The sequence below is a fragment of the Pieris brassicae genome, chromosome 12 (assembly GCF_905147105.1).
Source record: "Pieris brassicae chromosome 12, ilPieBrab1.1, whole genome shotgun sequence".
Classification (NCBI taxonomy): domain Eukaryota; kingdom Metazoa; phylum Arthropoda; class Insecta; order Lepidoptera; family Pieridae; genus Pieris; species Pieris brassicae.
This window is the reverse complement of record NC_059676.1, coordinates 7,008,689-7,026,427: the sequence shown is the minus strand read 5'-3', so window position 1 is coordinate 7,026,427 and position 17,739 is coordinate 7,008,689. Positions and strand designations below refer to the sequence as shown.

The following is a 17,739-nucleotide window of genomic DNA, read 5'->3' as shown; positions in this document are numbered from 1 at the left end:
TGGTACTAGGCAAGCCTCAATAGAGAAGCGACCGTGACTTTCGAGGCCGTGTTGAAGAAAATTATATTATATTCGCGGCGTATAGTCGGTAAGATTATAATACAAAAAGCTGCTAAAAAGGTCACTGTTATAAGACTTCTATTCAAATCCTTTTGTGTCTTGTCGCCTTTTAGGCGGGCATTAAGTTTCTCAGTTTGCCTCCCTCTTGTTTGCACTTATAGACGGTGCCGGTTTCCACAATATGTTTTTGATCACCGTAGGCGCGAGTAATAGACAGTTCATTGGTCCATCTCGGGATCGAACCTACAAACAAGAGAGTCGCACACAAAGCCAACATTGCTCTTTTAACGTATTATAAAAAGTTATATTAAATTCCTATTTGTGCTATAAAAATAATTCGATAATAAAGAGAATTAAGTCAATTAAGAGAATTATGATTGAATAATTTTCTTTTAAGTCTAGTAGTCTGTGCCAATATTTATAAATGATAACTTACGAAAATTAGTTAAATAATTTTTATACGTCTTTGAACTACACGAAAACTGGCCTCAATTGTATATAGGTAATTTAAATGAATAATATTGAATTTTGAGGACTAAAAAGTTAAAAGTAAAAACCTTGAATGCATTTCACCTAAATTGCTACACATTTGCAAATCAGTGTCTCATTAGCTGAAAAATAATATTGCACGTGCGGTAACATAATAAATAGGATGAGCTATCTACATAGGGTTGCCACACTTAAGTTCAAACGAATCATTTTTCATGATTCATTTCATTTCAAATATTTAATGTGACTTACCTACAAGTTGGGTAAGTTTCTAAAATTTCGTTGTATATGTCAAACTTGTGATCTATAGGAGGAATATAAAGCACGCGATTCTACTTACTTTAAAAATATGACGATATTGCAAGTGTAGTAGTATAGTTAAGTGTGGACTCAATTGCCGCACAAAGACCCCTATTTGGTCCGTTGCGCGTAAAGTCCCTAGCTAACTAAGCCAGCCTAGCTCCTTCCAGAAACTTAGAAGTTTCCTAGACACTTTACAGGTTTCACAGAGCGACGTGACTTCTCAGAAGATTTCTGTTCGTTGGTAAGCCACAGCCACACATTGCAGGACTACGTGGGTGACTGATTCTTCTGCGCCGAAATAGCCTCTATTGCAAGATTAATGAAATTTAACAAAAATATAGAAATTTCTTGCAATTTAACAAACTTGATTACAGATAAAATAATGTTCGTGTGCGAACGCGATTATTTCAAAGTAACATTAATTACATTTCTATAAAAGATCAATCGACAGCCCTAGCAAGACCCCACGCTTCTAAAAAACTATAAAATTTACATTTCGCGAAACTATATCACAGTTGTGTTTGAACTAGAAAGGTGCGCTGTGTGTTCTCTATTTAAATTTCCCGCGTAAACGTATCAAAGGCGCTCTTTATTGTGAAATTTTAGGTTAGTTTTTTTGATATATCTTAATTCATTTACTAATTTAAGATCAGCATCAGTCAAAACTAGGGCTTCTCGAATAGTGCTGGAATTTTCTAGGAGCAGATTTATTAACATGTCATTTCGGCCTCTATATTGAACAGTTTTAAGACCCCGGTAATTATATTTTAAAACGTCTCAAAGAAATCGAAAGTGCTTTAGTTATTAAGTTTGAAATGAGATTAACCACTAATGTCTGTGCTGCAAACTATATATTTTTTTGTTTTTTAGTATGTTTTGCGTGAAAAAACTGTATTTGGAGTAAATTTGTTATATTCCTTACTTATGATGTTTCGAGCTTCTGAGAAGAATTAGTTTGTAGTAAATTCGTATCCGAAATTTTAACCCCCACATAGCCAGACAGACATAGATAAGTATTTTAACAAAACAAATTCATTTTTAATTAAGGTACAAAGGTCTTATATTGTCTGGTTTAACTAATTACCATACATGTCTAGATATAACAAAAATATGAATTAACTTTAAAATTAAATCTTTAATTAAAGTACTAGTAGTTAAAATACTCGCTATATCATTAATCTTTTTTCACAAGCTAAACACAATTTTTAAGAATGAGTCTTTTTTTATTTATTTAGTAAAGCTTACCACATCATACATTGTACCCAATTTACTGCATATTTTACAAAATCTAAATTGAAATTGAAGTAAGCATAAGTGTTTCAAAAAAGAAATAAAAATTAAAAAATACAATTAAAACATATACTTAATAAATAAAAATTATCAGCAAAGCAGCGTATTAGGTTCGAGATAGGCACCTAACAATGCTTTCTCCAAAACCGATTAGCTCACTCCCGAATTTATCCAGCAGAATAAGCACTATTCAATCCGTTAAAATCGCGAAGAATTCGAAATAACTTGCTTGGACTCCTAGGCTGGTTTTTACAGAAGGAATTTGGAAGATTTTAGACCTAGGGAATGAGTAAGGGACTACAATTTTAATATCATGTAAGAGGTCACTGCTCTGTCTCATTATTTAGCAGTTTATATAAGAAGGTTCTGGGGTCTATTACTTAAAAGGGGTGATTTGAACTGATTTAGTTTTTAATAAAGGGGTTCTATTAACTTGCAGTTTACTTATTAATAAAAGTAAACTGCCTTACTTTCCCCGTGGGAAGACAGTACACACTGATTTGAATTCCGATAACCTCTCATTATACAAGGCTAATTTATAACAAAAGGTACTTATATTAGTCTATGGTACATATTCATTATGGCAAGGCCGAATTCCGGATTTTGCATTTCGCTGTTTTAACCGCCATGTGGTGATCCTAAGAAATCAATCAAAGATGTTACAAAATGTTATATATTTATTTATGTTTATTTGATTTTCTTTCAGGTACAATTGCTGCATGATGCCAATTTTAAAGGTAAGACATTTTCCAAAACTCATAGTGTAACCAATTGACAGAATACGAGAACGCTCTCTGTAATAAGTAGTTTTAAATTAGCTTTTTAAAAATCTTCCTTTGGCCGTTGTATAATTTTTTTGTCGTATCTTATTAACGCTTTAACTCGCTTTACAACTAATTATTTTGTAGAAATAAAATACTTTACAATACAAATAATTTGTCACCTCAACCATAATAAATTAAAGTTTCACAAACAATATTAAAGAAACGTTAAATCTTGAAATTACACTAATATCAAGTCGTAACGAGTGCGACTCATCCAGTTCGTAGGTTCAATCGCCGGCTCTGCACCAATGAACTTTCTTTCCATGTGTGAATTTAACACGAACGGTGAAGAAAAACATCGTGAGGAAACACGAAAAAGGTTGATTTTAGAGCCCACAACCGACTGCGTGCTGGTACACAGGAGGCTGATCACTTATTAGATTGACAAATGATCATAAAACAGAAATCTAAGGCTCAGACCTAAAACGGTGGTAGCGTCACTTATTTATTTTTATTAATACCAAGTAAAGCATTCGTAGAAAGGGTTATGGAGGTTTTTCGTGAGCCTTTTCTAACATTTTCGAAAATATTTCTCAGTAATGAAGATATACTCGTATAATGACAAAGAATTACCAAATTACATAATATTCCGTAAAAGTATAAACTAATTTGTCACGCATAATAAACTAGAAATAGGATTGACTCAATTATTATTAAATTACCTTTTGAAATGTTGTTGCGTGTAAAGGTATAATAGAGAAAATGTTAGATTAATGTTATGTCAAAATATACTTGTAGTACGGACCAATTCAACATCTTATTTGTGTATCGTAATACTAAAACTAACGAAAAATGTATATAAAAACAAACAATTACACTAAACATATAAAGAAGGTGCAATACATAATATTTACAAAAAGATTCAAATATTTAAAAGGAAAAAAAAACATTAAAAACGATTCAATACATCTTACTAATACCTAATTTGGCTGTGATGTGTGATAGTGTAAAAGTGAAGGTTTGTATGTGGGGTATGCTCATGATGCAGGTAATGTTGTGCTATGGATATTCCTAATACTCATTTTAACCATATTCCACGATAGCCTAATCAAGTCGAGGCTTAAATCTTAAATCTGCGCCAGGTGAGGTGCGAAGCGCCTTGACTTGTTTACAGTTTGAAGAGCTCCACCCCAAAGCGTAGACATCATTGATGGCGAAGTAGCTATCCGGGTTGGTACCACGCTCTACCTTGGGCTGGTTCTCGACCAGCGGTGGACTTTCAGACCACATTTCGCGGCACTTGCCCCTAAACTCACCGCCACCGCAAACATGCTCTCGCGCATTATGCCGTACCTCGGCTGACCGAGTGGGGGGTGTCACCACCTGTACGCCAATGCGATCCGGGCGAAACCATTGTACGGGTGCCCCATATGGGCCGACAATCGCCGGGCACACTCGCACGATTCTTAGGCAGTCGCAGCCAGGGTTGCGTACCGCGCCTATTACGCAGTGTGTGTGCTTCTAGCAAAGTATATAGGCGACATATATAAAGTATATATGTCGCGTTTGGATCATTGAAAAACATTTTTGTGACCATTTCGCCCCAAAGCGCTCGTTCCTGGCGTCTCGAGTCTTGTCAGTCGTCGCAAGTGGGAAGACAGATACGCGGCGGCCTGCCTTATAAAAATATTTAAAATTTCAATCGGATTTTCATGTCACTAAGCTATTAAAATCCCGTAACAGTTAAAGTACGCGAGCATATTAATAGCGTATACTATGTTGCGTAAATTCCAAGGCCCATTTTTAAGTGTCATTAATCATTATCGGGGGAAATTATGGCAATATTACTAACCTTGCTCTACATTTAATCTCTGTTTGATGAATGATACACAAATTACACGCAAATTCCAAAAATATTGATTAACTAGCTGTAATGTACTATGTCAACCGTGTTAGCTTAGTAAAAACCTCTGGTGTTCGATCCTCGGCTATGCATCAATAGAGTTCAGAATGCATCAATAGAGACCTGAGAATATAGGACGTTGCGGTGTTTTAGAAGTATTTTTATGTTAGTTAAAGAGTTTCAGTTTCCGAGATATTTGACATTTAAAAACTTTAAAAAATGCGTTTTTGGGTAAGATTAAAAAACGAGATTTAGCGCTTTGGATTTTTATAATTCGTAGCTACTGAATATCACTCTTGTATCAAATTCAGGTCAGGTATAAAATCAAGGTTAAATTTATAGATAAATTAAATCTAAACTGCTTAATACGAAAGTACCGGCACAGTGCTTGCTAAGTCTCCCGAAGAGTGAATTCGACTTCGTACCTAGTCCAGCCATAAGTTATGTTACAAATGAAAATGCATTTTTTAAATGAAGCATCATTATAAAAATTTATACCTATATATTTATTCAAGTCTCTAATTTAATGGGGTTTCGACGACTTTTGGCTTTAACAGCATCAACAGCCTTTGTAGTTCTAACAGCACGCGGCCGCCCAAAAGGAAAGGTCGGCTTTTCTGGTCTTCGACAGACGAAGTGTTGTTGTATCTGTTAATAGTACGATATACGGACACGGATGGCTTTTGACGTTTCTAGAATAAAACCGATAGCTCCATACCCACTTTGTGCAAGGCTATTTTCTTTAATATGAATCGAAATGAACTCGAAAAAATATGTGAAATGGCGCAAAATCAAAAACAAAATAATATACGTGCTCCAAATTCAAAATAATTAAAAAGTTGAAAAAGAAAAAAGTTTTTATTTAACAGTATTTATGGCCAGACAAGTTATTTTAACTTCAAAACTCATGCAACAAGATATCCTATCATAATTGAATAATACTTTATTATACTGAGTAATTATTTTAGTACTATGATTCAAAATACTTATAATTTTGTTATCAGCTTCGCACTAGATATTTATTTTAATAAAATGACTTGATACGGTACTGCGGACTTCCGACTAGATATTGCTGACTTTTACAAAACAGTTGTACATCACTGCACTATAAAGAGCAAAAACGCATAATATAATGTGTTTCATAGGTCACATAATTACATTACAATAATAACGCCCTACGATATTAAACGACTCTCAAATCTAACGAAACGTTTTAAACTAAATCTGTTAAGCTGTTCACATAATCACAATAATGTTTTTTTTTGTTTAATACAAAAAACATCATACATATACATACATATATAGTATGTAGTGAAAATACAGTGAATAGTTCCTATTGATAATTTTTACAACAACGTTGCCGTTTTGTGTTACGCTATTGTGTGAAAAGTAAGGAAATATCTATCTTTCCCCTGCCCTGCCTTACTTACCTTTTTATCCCTCAGTGGATTTGTCTCTGTGGCCGAAAATCCAGTAATTTGTCCAGGCGCCGGCGCCTTATCCCTTATGCGCGCGTAATAATTTATAAGTCTTACGTATAAAGATGTTATGATTTGTAAAAACCCAGTATGAATTAATAAGTGATGTGATAATAGTGGTACTAGCTTAAGAACCTAGGAATAAAAACACCAATTAACTATAGGTACAAATAAATGTAAATTAATATTTGCTAACAACAACAATAACTTTCTTAGACCTCACTAATAGTTAACCGTTAAAGTTAGGTGCCGCAAAAATTAAAAACCGTCTTGGAAAAAGCAATAAGTTTTTACCTTAATATTCTAAATATTTAATTTTAATCAACGATTACGATTTAACAAGTACTCATACGTCATAAAATAATAATTTCCACACACAAAATAATCGTCATATATAATGCAACATAAAGTAGGGGTTGGGTTTAGAATTACATGGCCCGAATTGGATGATACTCGGGGGAACTTGATTGGAACACTGTCAAGAGATTTTAGTGATATTTTGAAAATTATTATTTTTATTCATCGATTTTTCATGCCAAAAAACAATCGATTAATTAAAACACCGATTTTTTTATACAGAATATCACATATCTAATAGAAAAGTAAAACACGTACGGTTTGTTTAGTAATTTCAATACATTTTACAAAATTTTAAATAATTTTTTTTAATACTTAGATGCAACTCTGACAGCAAAAAGACACCTATATAAACAGTATCATCAAATTCAGGGCACGAATTTCAAAATCTTTATAAAGTAGATCGAGTCGATAAGAGAGTGAGATCGACTCATTTGTTATGATTATTACAACAAATTTGAACAATGCACAAAATTCTTTACGTATGTTTTTAGTTTTTACATTAAATTTAATAACGTGAGTCAACCCAATTAAATCAAGCGTAAACCTATTGAATGTATTACAAAGAGACATTTATCATAGCCTACACGGCATACATTAGATATTCATACGACACTTCTGAACATCTATAAAGTACACAATCGCATCCTATGAATCTGAATTGTTTGGATTTCGACACAAGTGAACTGAGAGAATATTTACGTCCCGATTATAAGTATTTTTTGATCCTACTACTACTTTTTCACCGATATCTAGTATGAATGATTTTGCAAGGCTGTTCAATTTATTGATTCATTTTGTTTTCCTTGTTACGTCACTATGCATATTGGCACTGATATCCTTGAAACGCGTGTTTTTATTGGGATTTCTTTTACACGTTATGAAAGTTTTCATATATACCCATAACTTCTTTCAAGATTTTCTATATACTATGATAGTAGCCCATGTTTATCAGGGATAATATAGGATTGTATTGGTACAAGATTTTTTTCAAATCGGTCAATTTACGAGATTATCTAATACAAACAAACAAATGTTACCTATTTAAAATATAGTGTTAAATAGTTTTAGATCTGGAAAATACACTTTATTTCGGTATTTATGGTCCTTCACGTTCTAGTGAATTAAGGTATTTATTTACCTTTAAATAAATACTTTAAATTACAAAGCTGGCAACGTACTTACAAATCTTCAGTCAATATGAGTGTCCATGGGCGGTGTATCACTTAACATATTAGCTACATCGATTTAAAAAATAATTTTACATAAAATAAAATCTGCAGTAATAACGAAACCTTTTTGAACCTTTCGTATTTTAATAGCTCGTTCATGAAGGTCAAATAATATTACTCCAATTTCTAACCATGTACCGTACATTGTAATACGGTCATAATGTTATTCAACCATAAATCAGAGTTAGGTAACCAACAATATCCTAAACAATGGCTCTCTTACATTCACTCGGTATAAGGTGGGTTTACATGTCGGCAATATCCGTTTTAAATAGAGAATATATAAACTATGTAGTATGTATAAATTATTTAGTTACTAAATAAAAACACATATCTCTTCACAATTCAGTCAGTAGCTCTTGTTTGAGCGTCGTCAGTAAAACAAACACCTAGAGCTGACTGTTCCACCGGTTTCTGTCCTTTCATTACAGTTTTAAGGATGAGTCTTTCACTTGATCGGTCCATTTGGTGAACGGCCACTTAATCTTTTGCCTCTTGTGTAACCACGGTCAGTTTCTCCAAGTTCTCATCTCCTCTGCGAATTGTATGGCTGAAATACGATATTGGTTGCCCCATATATATAGTTTGTTTCAATGCAAGAGAGAAATTAATATTTATTAATTATATATTCATTCTCGTGACAACAGATGCATTGATATAGTATCGTAAACTTGTTACTTATTCTACGGCTGACTAAGATTTATATTAAATGTCGGCATTGGACAGTTGCTTAGGCCCCTGTTAAACGTAAAGTATTTACTGTGATTCGTTAGTCCTGTATTTGTTGATAGATGTCTGCTTTTAATGATGGACTAATACAGACACACGTTCAATATTTATTACGTCAGTATATAATCCGGTTTTCTGTTGAATACACGTTAAAATGGACACAGAGCTAAAAATTAAGGTTTGTTTAGCTATTATTTTAGCAATTGGTCTTTAAAAAAAGGTAAAAGAACTCGATGGCAAAAATGTGGTACCTACAAAGAGTACTGTACACTCATTTAAATTTAATGGACGAAATTAAACTACATGGCGAAACGGATGATTACTTCTAACAATGGTAACGCCATTTTTAACAAATCTGGATACAGTAAGTAGAAAAGCCATTACCCCAAGAGAAAAATTAGCAATAACTGTGTATTACTTATCAACAGGAAGGGACTTTAATACTGACGGAGATTAAACTATCAATATTTATCACATTCTGAAGGATCGTCAGTATGAAATCTAGAAATCCATTATTACATATTGACATTCATGAGTACGCTAGTTACACGTTCAACAAATACCATGATTCATGAGCATTTATTGGCGTAAGACAGTAAATACTTTACGCGTAACAAGCGCCTTAGACCTTGTTGTTTTTGATGCAAATCTAACCTTAAATGAACAAACAAATTATTTAATGCCTAACATAAACAGGATTTTTGATGCTAGGATCTAGGATAAAAGTATTTCTACACATTTTATACAAGAATTAAGTCATAACAGCCAGCCTTATCGGTACTAAAGGATCGTTTGTCTACTTATTAATTTGCTTAAATCTGTTATATGCCAGTTATAAACTAAAAAAAACCTTGTCAATACATTCTATATATTATTTAGAAGTAGACGCGTTGAAGAACAGCTACATATAGCCCTAGCAATGGTAAAAGGTTGTTCCCGCAATAACAATAGGTGTTAGATGTCCATACATCGTCTGGTTCACAGAGAAAAATTAACTCTTATGTCAATGTTTGTTTTCACCGGCAATTCGGCTTTTTGTTTGAATTCATTTTATGTCGGAAATAAATAGATAGTAGAAAACACTGGAACATTCATTCACATATCCGACAAATCAATCCTTAACAATTTAGAGAGATCACCTTACTAGTACCAAAGGCCTAGTTAGTAACGTTAAGCTATAGGCCAGGAGATTCTGGTTTTTAGCAAGGGAAATTTAATCTGAAAAAGTTACTTGTGAGCGTTTGGTGGACTAGTGGTCGTTCACTATAACTTTCTTGAATCTGGCCAGACAATTACGGTAGATGTCTATTGTCAGCAACTGCAAACCATGATGGAAAAGCTAGCTGCTAAACAACCAAGGCTGGTCTATCACTCTAGGCCATTGCTGTTCAACGCTAGACCACACACTGCACAAAAGACTGAAATTCAATTGGAATGTCTTTAAATTTTAATTAGATATTAAAATTTAGTCATCAGGGCAGTCGAAACCGCCTTCAAAACTTTATTGATTCACGTCCGAATGGCTTTGTAAGTAATGGGACCAATGACCTACCTATAAGATGGCAAAAGTGCATAGATAGCAATGATATTTACTTTAATTAATTAAATATATTCTATTTAAAATAATTTACATTTTGTTCCTCCCATAAAAATAGACAATATCTTATACGTACCTAATATTTGTTATTGGAGTAAAACGCATGGAAATAAGTTTAGCATTGTCAAGTGACGTGGATTTAGTGGAGTTTCCCGCCTTCTGAAAAGTTTTCGAGCCACACGTTTAACATAGACAGGTTTGTCACATGACGCATAGATTATAGTTTTCTCTTCCCTTTATAAGAATAAATAAAACTGGGGTGGTGCTCCGTAACTACTAATAGTGACTCCGAAGTCTAAGTTGAGTTTTGTACCCATAGAGGATAAGGAGGATTTATTATAAAACAGAGCAGTGTTGGCCTAGTGGTTTCAGCGTGGAGCGATTCTCATCCTGGAGGTTTAGGTTCGATTCGGCTGAGCAACTGAACTTTCTGTCGAGTGCATTTAACATTCGCTCGAACGGTGAAGGAAAACATCGTGAGAACATCGGCTTGCCTTACACCTTTACAAAAGTCAACAACGTTTGTCAAGCACAGGAGGCTGTTAGATACTTGCCTGTTCGATTGACACACACATTTGTTAAAAACAGATACAGAAATGTGAGGCCTAGACGTATAAAGGTTGTTGCGCCATTGGTTTTATTATATAACATTTACACTCACACCCACACACCATACGCACAACACACGTAGAGCTGGCACAAGTAATTTGTATTTACTTAAAAGGTGCTCATACATTGTGTATAACTTTAGTTTCTTTATGTTATACAATACTCAATTTTAAATAACTTTATCATATCTCTAAAAAATGGTCGAGATTGGTTTCGTTCCTAAAAGTTATTCAGTTACCTTGAAAAGCATTCCCAATGAATAATAATAATAAAATTTCAGTTGTTTACTACCGTTCTTCTGGCAACTTTGGTCTGCTGTGAGCCTCCAGTCTACAGACCCCACCAGAATGGATACAATCGACCTTCGAATAATTACTTACCACCAAACCCAGGTAAGGCGTATTTATTAAGAGCTAAAAGATTATAGATTTAAGAAGTCTCCATATGAAATTATACATTGTCAAGTGGTTAATCTCCGTCAATTTTTATAACATGGTTTCCTAGTAAAATTAAGAGACATAACAACGCTTTGTAATACCAAATAGTATTGTTTTTTCACACACACGCAGAAATATGTCCGGGTGACTGAGTGAAAAACAATGTGGTTCATATTGTTTGTGGACGGATTTCCTATATTTGGGATTTCTTTCGACGTGTTCGACAATAATCATTATATATCAATCTATTTACATAATCACACTATCTATTCATATATTCCATTGAGGGACTGTAACGTACATAATATAACACATTTATTATTTGTTCTTCAGGATTTAATCTACCAAACACCTATTTGCCACCGCACACTGGATATCCAACAGATTTTAATGGCCACGGACAAGGTCACGGACAGAATCACGGTCATGATCATCACGGCCATGGGGATGAAAGTGAAGTGGTACGTACATATATTCATTAAGTTGGTATTATTTAAATTGTATTTGTTTACTGATATTTCTTCTTAATTTCCGGAAACTAATTGTTTGATGTACCTACAACCTGCTGTTTTGATTACCAGTAAAAAAAACGTAATTTCACTTCGACCGATAAAACCGTTATAAAATATAGAACTTTCATCAAAGTTAGACATCGGATTAACAGAAATAACGTGAATATAGACAAGTAACAATATTGAATTGAAATATAAAATTAATTAAGTTACAGTTTAAAATAATTTATTTACAGTAAATATACATTTGTACAAGCCATATATGATAGAATAACTTAATTATTGTTATTTTTCCTAACATTATAAACAAGATAAGAATTGATCGGCCTTAACCTAAAGATATTGTCATCAACAGAATAAAATATATCACCATAATCTCCAAAGATTATGCTTCTAGGGTAAAATTGCAGTGTCGCCACTTTATTTGCCGTCCCGTTCCTGCAATCAATTTCATACAAACCGTCATCTGTTACACCAAATGTCTTCTCTTCGTCACTCAAAAAATTATAGACAACATTCAAATCCGTATTTTTGATAACTTCACCACCATTTATTGCACAGAAAACCCCGCACATTGTAACAAAATGTATGTTCCTCTTGTAATCGACGTCGAAGTCCATGACAGTTTTCATGTGACCAACCTTAACCCCACGCAGGCCAAGATCATATATTTTATATATCATATGATTGTTAGCATCTATTATAAACATTTCATTATTTCGTATAACAATTTTGAATATGTTCATATTGTACAGGCCAATATCTGAAGCGATATTTGTTACGGGGTCGTATTTATATAGGCCGTTGTCCGATCCAAAGTACACATCTCCTGTATCCGAGTCTACAGCTGTAGCCTTATTTCTTGATATTCCTTTAATTTTATTTGCATTCTTTGTTATTATGTTGATGTATGCCCGGCCTGAGTTTTGCAATTCGTCATCCATATACATAAAATATAGATTTCGTGTTGAAGAATCGTAGGCGAGTTCTTTTGGGTCTTTGAAATTATTTGTTAGTAATTCTTCTTTGTAAAGACGACCGCCAATTTTCTGTATCGGCGAGTCTGTAAGGTACACACGCATTTTTGCTTCCGCACTTAATATAGTTACAAGTGTTATTACGTAGAACATTGTTAAGCTAGATTGAAAGCCAGATTCGCACTGAGAGCAATTGAAAATGTTTTCATCTTTTATCTGACTGAGGTTAAACTAATTTACGTTTGTAACTCTTTTGTTCGGTTATTGAATAGTCGACTCTATGTAAATTAAAGTAGGACGCTTATTGGTTTAAATTAAAGCCAAACGTGGATAAAGTATGAAAATTGTCATATTAGTCCAGAGGTCACGAACAACTCATCTCTTGCTAATGCGTTTAATTGTATTTGTTGAACGAAATAAACCTTCTTGAAGGGACAAAACTAGATATTGCTATTTTAGATAAGGAAATAAATTAAGATTTCAAAAACAAATGGTATATAAAACACCATCAATAAACATTAATTTTTTTCAATTAAACATCCTTATTTTTTTAAAATATATAATTACTGACAACATTTCATTTTTAAAAGGTACTTAAGATGATCTTAGTTTAAAAAAAAAACATTAGATTTTAAATAAATTTTAATAAAGTTAACAACTTTTGTTAAAATTAGGCTTAAGTCGTACTAAACTCGTTGCATTGGAGTATATTAAATTATTCTCATTATCAAACGCCAGCCCAAAGCAATCGTTAACTTCCGTCACTTTGTCAATTCCACGCGTTTCTTTATTCACTTTGTAAACATCATCTAATTCACACAAATACACATTACCATTAATATCTGTGGTCAAACTTCTGACTGACATATTGTTTTTAAATAATACAGCGTCCTTTGTTCCTTTCTTTTGACCAAACAATCCAGTGGCATTGGTATAGAAAAGCATATCTTCATTGTCAATTACAAATTGATCGACTTTTGTATCTTCCAAATCTTTGAATCGTGTCGAAACCCCATCAATGTATGTATATAGAAACTGTTTGGGAAAGTCCAAATAATACAACGTCTCCTTATAATATACTCCCCAGACGTCGGAGCCGTTTGCACCAAAGAATTCGGCTTTTTTAGATTTGTGATCGTATTTGTATATGCCATCGCTGCCTCCTATATACACTTCATGAGTTTTCTGATCAACAGTATGCGCAAAGCCATTCGTTACTCCTGTGATCTCACCAGACTCCTTAGTATTTAAGTTCAAGAAGGCACTCTTGTAGGAGACGTCGTCGTTAAAGTCGATATTATAGCTGTAATATAAGGTGTTAGTACTGTAATCAACTGCTAGTAGATACGGTCTATCAACGTCAATTCTAAGAACTTCTTTGTCGTAATAAATATCATTTATTTTGACACCGTGACATTCTTCCTTTATAACACCAGCTTCTACTAGTATGAAACTTGAGAGGAGAAAGAGAAGCCGCATTTTTGTTAGTGAAATATCAAAAACGAAGTTCGCGAAGTGGGTGATTGGTTAAAATCAACTTACTTGTCCGGTTTGTGTTGCCGTCAAGTGCTTACTGAGATAATATTAAATAAGTTGTTATTTATAATATCTATTATGTGACCAGAACAGGAAAGACGTGGAATTGTTTTTTTTAGACAATTTAAAGATTTTGATTTGAGTAAAAAATGCGATAACATAGCCAATATCGGTATCTATTATGTGACCAGAACAGGAAAGACGTGGAATTGTTTTTTTAGACAATTTAAAGACTTTGATTTGAGTAAAAAATGCGATAACATAGCCAATATCGGTATTGAATCATTTGTTTTTAAGTGTTTATATAAATAGGAAAGAGGACAAAAATAGATATCACATGTCTAATGTTACAGTCGTTTTACCTGCGCATATATATTATACGTATAATGACACAACCACTAGTAGTTCTTACTTAGTATAAAAAATAAAAATAAAACGTCACTAAGTATAGTGTCTCTAAATATTTTACAATAAACGTCATTTCTTTAGTATTATAAAGTTAAAGGTTATCTCTTGATAATAAATGCCAGACACTACGATATGATTTTAACTACACAATTAATGTCAGATATACAAAGGTCTCGAAAAAAAATCTGTCTTACCTAGTTATATTAATATTTTTTTAGAGGGCAAGGCACGGCATCGTGCCGTCGAACTCCGACAAAGAAACCTCAATGTTGAGCAAAAACATCGTGAGGAAACCGTTATATTATTAACTAAGTACCAAAAACATTAAGATGCATGTTTACATTTTTTTTAGTTTTAATAATTCCCAAATATACGTTAACTGTATGTTATACTAGCTGACCCGGCAAATGTTTTAGAATGGGTTGTATGTAATTTTCTATGCTGTATCATAAAAAAATATAATTTATGGGTAGACATTAAGGGGGTAAGAAAAATAATTAGATGAATAATAATGTTGGCTGTGCTTGTATCCGATATGCACACAAAATTTCACGAAAAACTATAGAGCGGTTTCGGAGGAGTCTAATTACAAACACCGTGACACGAAAATTTTATAGATTAGATAACACATATATATATATATAATTTAAGTTTAATGATTTCAGCCTAAGGCCTATGAGTTCGGGTATTCGGTGAAAGACGCGGCCACGGGAAACGATTACGACCGACGGGAAATGTCTGACGGCAATGAAGTTCGGGGCGAATACAGGGTGCAGTTACCCGATGGAAGGACTCAAATAGGTGAGACAAAATACTTCAGGAAAACATAAGGCAATACCCAGGGTCATACTACAAATTAGTATAATACATATAAGATTTTTGTCATTATCAATTCATATGGAATTTATTAGTATTACAAAGTTAGAGACTGCTTTTGCTTGTACTAATCTCGCATTGAAAAAATGTGTGCGTGTACTAGTACACACGTAAGAAGTGAAACCTCTTTATGACCTTATTTTTCGAGAAAGGATCTACTATATGCAACTTTACAGAAATTGGTTAAATAAAATTAAATAAGATAAAGTTTAACAAACGTTTTTTATTATCATAGACATGAATACAAATAATACAATTATTTCATTTTACATTATTACTAATTTGATTATTACAGAATTTCATGAATTGTAATAGATTTATTACTATCATCGTAATGTGTTCTAAAGAATTCCTTGAATTTCAGTATCATATCACGCGGATTGGCAAACCGGCTTCCACGCTGATGTCAGGTATGAGGGAGAGGCGCACTATCCACAAAATAATAATTTAGGTAAGAACGAATACAATACACTTAAATAAAACTATTCAATAAAACTATTTTTGGATTTCACACTTTTATATCCGTGTGAATAAATATGGAGTCAATGCACAGCCCGAATTCTTTGTCTGAGTTGACTTTCTCTAAAGATACGGCAGGTGTGAGCCTCTCCACCGTGCCACGACATCCAGAATACGTATCATACCGTACATTCAGGGATACAAATCCTTTGCTGTTTATATAGAATTGCCCACATTCACCACCAATTCCTTTAATTCTAACATGTAGTCGAAAGCCCCTATTACGCCTCTAAATCCACTTATGAATCTGAACAGTGCAGATACTTCTTCCTGTTTACGGATTGTTGCAGGCATTTTTATAGATTGATAATTTCTCGTACTCGTACTCGTACTCTTCGGCATATATTTGTGCAAAATTTTATTATTCTAATTAACACATGTGTTAGCGGTTGTTGATCTAGTTCTTAGGGTAGGAAATTAAACAATTCAATGACGACTTAATTCGCTATAATTTATTTAACTGATTTTACGTGAACTTCAAACTTGTACAAAGGAATAGCCCGAGCGCTTTTTTTTTTAAAGAATGGAATCTCGCTGTTGGCCTTAAGGGCCTTTACAGCTCAGCTCGGGCTGTTTTGGCGAGCGTAGCTCGGCCAGAAAGCCCGAGCGCATGTGTCACAACCTCTTTTATAATCACAACTTCCCTACTCCGACTCGACCATCCCACTTCGGGGAGACGGTCGAGTCAATTCGTAACAATTCGTAAACAACCGAACGAGTCAAATGAATAACTATTGCACATGCGCACTTGTAGCAAGATTCTTAAGAATATGTTTCATAAAAATGTTTAGAATTTAATTAAATAAATATTAGAAGCTAACTCATAGGACCATTCTAATGAACAGTACATAGAAAGTTTTAGGTTATAACATTACCTCTTGTCGGCCCTAAGTCCTTAGAGCCATAAAGCACCTCTATTACTCTTTTCGACTTCAGCTCAAACTGTGTCACAGATATTCATAACATACTCCTTTGGAAGCATATTGTGTTTTAAAATAGCCATCCGAGAGTAATAAAAGGTTGCACCGAATTGGTATATTTTAACTTTAAGTTCATCAAGAAATAACGGTTTTTCCAAAGTGATATTTTTATATAGATAGTTGAATATTTGGAATATATTTTTAAGCTTGCTTGCATTTTTTTGGTCCAATTTTTTATTTTGTGTGAGTTTTAAATATTATATAATAAAAAAAATGTTTAAGGGTAATTTTAAAGCAACAAGGCTTTGCCAATAAATATTTATTGTAATATTATTTTGAACAGGTTACAACACCGGCTACAACTACAACACACCGGATTACTCTGGTTCTCTCAGCGGTTTCCATGGCAACCAGCAGTTACCGAAGTCATCGTACGGACCACCTTCATTCCATTAAGAATTAAAAACGTGAACTTATTACTAACTTTATCTGCGAAAAAATCTCTAAAGCAATTTATGATAATTAACGAATTCGAAAAACAAATGTATAGTTATAGAACTTTCAACAACTTAAAAATATTTACAAACGATTTTTGATGTTATTTACAGCACTCATTATAAATACTCATTTTTTTAAATTTAAATACTCCTGTTATATTACTTATAAACTCGATAAAAATTTAGAGATTTCTTAAACTCATTATAATAAAGTATTCTTAGTTAATCGTTTAATACCACAAAGTA

General features: G+C 33.3%; 3 protein-coding genes across 3 annotated transcripts; 1 reads left to right on the top strand and 2 right to left on the bottom strand.

The window, feature by feature from the left end:
• The first annotated feature begins 1,378 nt into the window (after window positions 1–1,378).
• LOC123717376 (pro-resilin-like) lies at window positions 1,379–17,635 on the top strand. The gene is made up of 7 exons (XM_045673331.1): window positions 1,379–1,458; window positions 2,849–2,879; window positions 11,092–11,203; window positions 11,582–11,709; window positions 15,347–15,482; window positions 15,922–16,008; window positions 17,340–17,635. Exons 2-7 carry the CDS (start codon window positions 2,862–2,864, stop codon window positions 17,450–17,452), a joined length of 594 nt encoding a protein of 197 aa, XP_045529287.1. The 5' UTR covers window positions 1,379–1,458; window positions 2,849–2,861; the 3' UTR covers window positions 17,453–17,635.
• Window positions 11,967–13,276, bottom strand: LOC123717374 (ommochrome-binding protein-like). Its single transcript, XM_045673329.1, has one exon. It carries the CDS (start codon window positions 12,888–12,890, stop codon window positions 12,036–12,038), a length of 855 nt encoding a protein of 284 aa, XP_045529285.1. The 5' UTR covers window positions 12,891–13,276; the 3' UTR covers window positions 11,967–12,035.
• On the bottom strand, window positions 13,362–14,298 carry LOC123717375 (ommochrome-binding protein-like). The gene has a single exon (XM_045673330.1). The coding sequence runs from the start codon at window positions 14,214–14,216 to the stop codon at window positions 13,389–13,391; it is 828 nt and encodes a 275-aa protein (XP_045529286.1). The 5' UTR covers window positions 14,217–14,298; the 3' UTR covers window positions 13,362–13,388.
• Window positions 17,636–17,739: the final 104 nt, after the last annotated feature.

Bases quoted from the DNA above. Each gene is read 5' to 3' on its own strand.
- LOC123717374 (XM_045673329.1), bottom strand. From the start codon at position 12,890: ATGTTCTACGTAATAACACTTGTAACTATATTAAGTGCGGAAGCAAAA.
- LOC123717375 (XM_045673330.1), bottom strand. From the start codon at position 14,216: ATGCGGCTTCTCTTTCTCCTCTCAAGTTTCATACTAGTAGAAGCTGGT.
- LOC123717376 (XM_045673331.1), top strand. The intron at 11,204-11,581 runs GTAAGGCGTATT...TTTGTTCTTCAG, and splicing joins TTACTTACCACCAAACCCAG to GATTTAATCTACCAAACACC. The intron at 11,710-15,346 runs GTACGTACATAT...TAATGATTTCAG, and splicing joins ATGGGGATGAAAGTGAAGTG to CCTAAGGCCTATGAGTTCGG.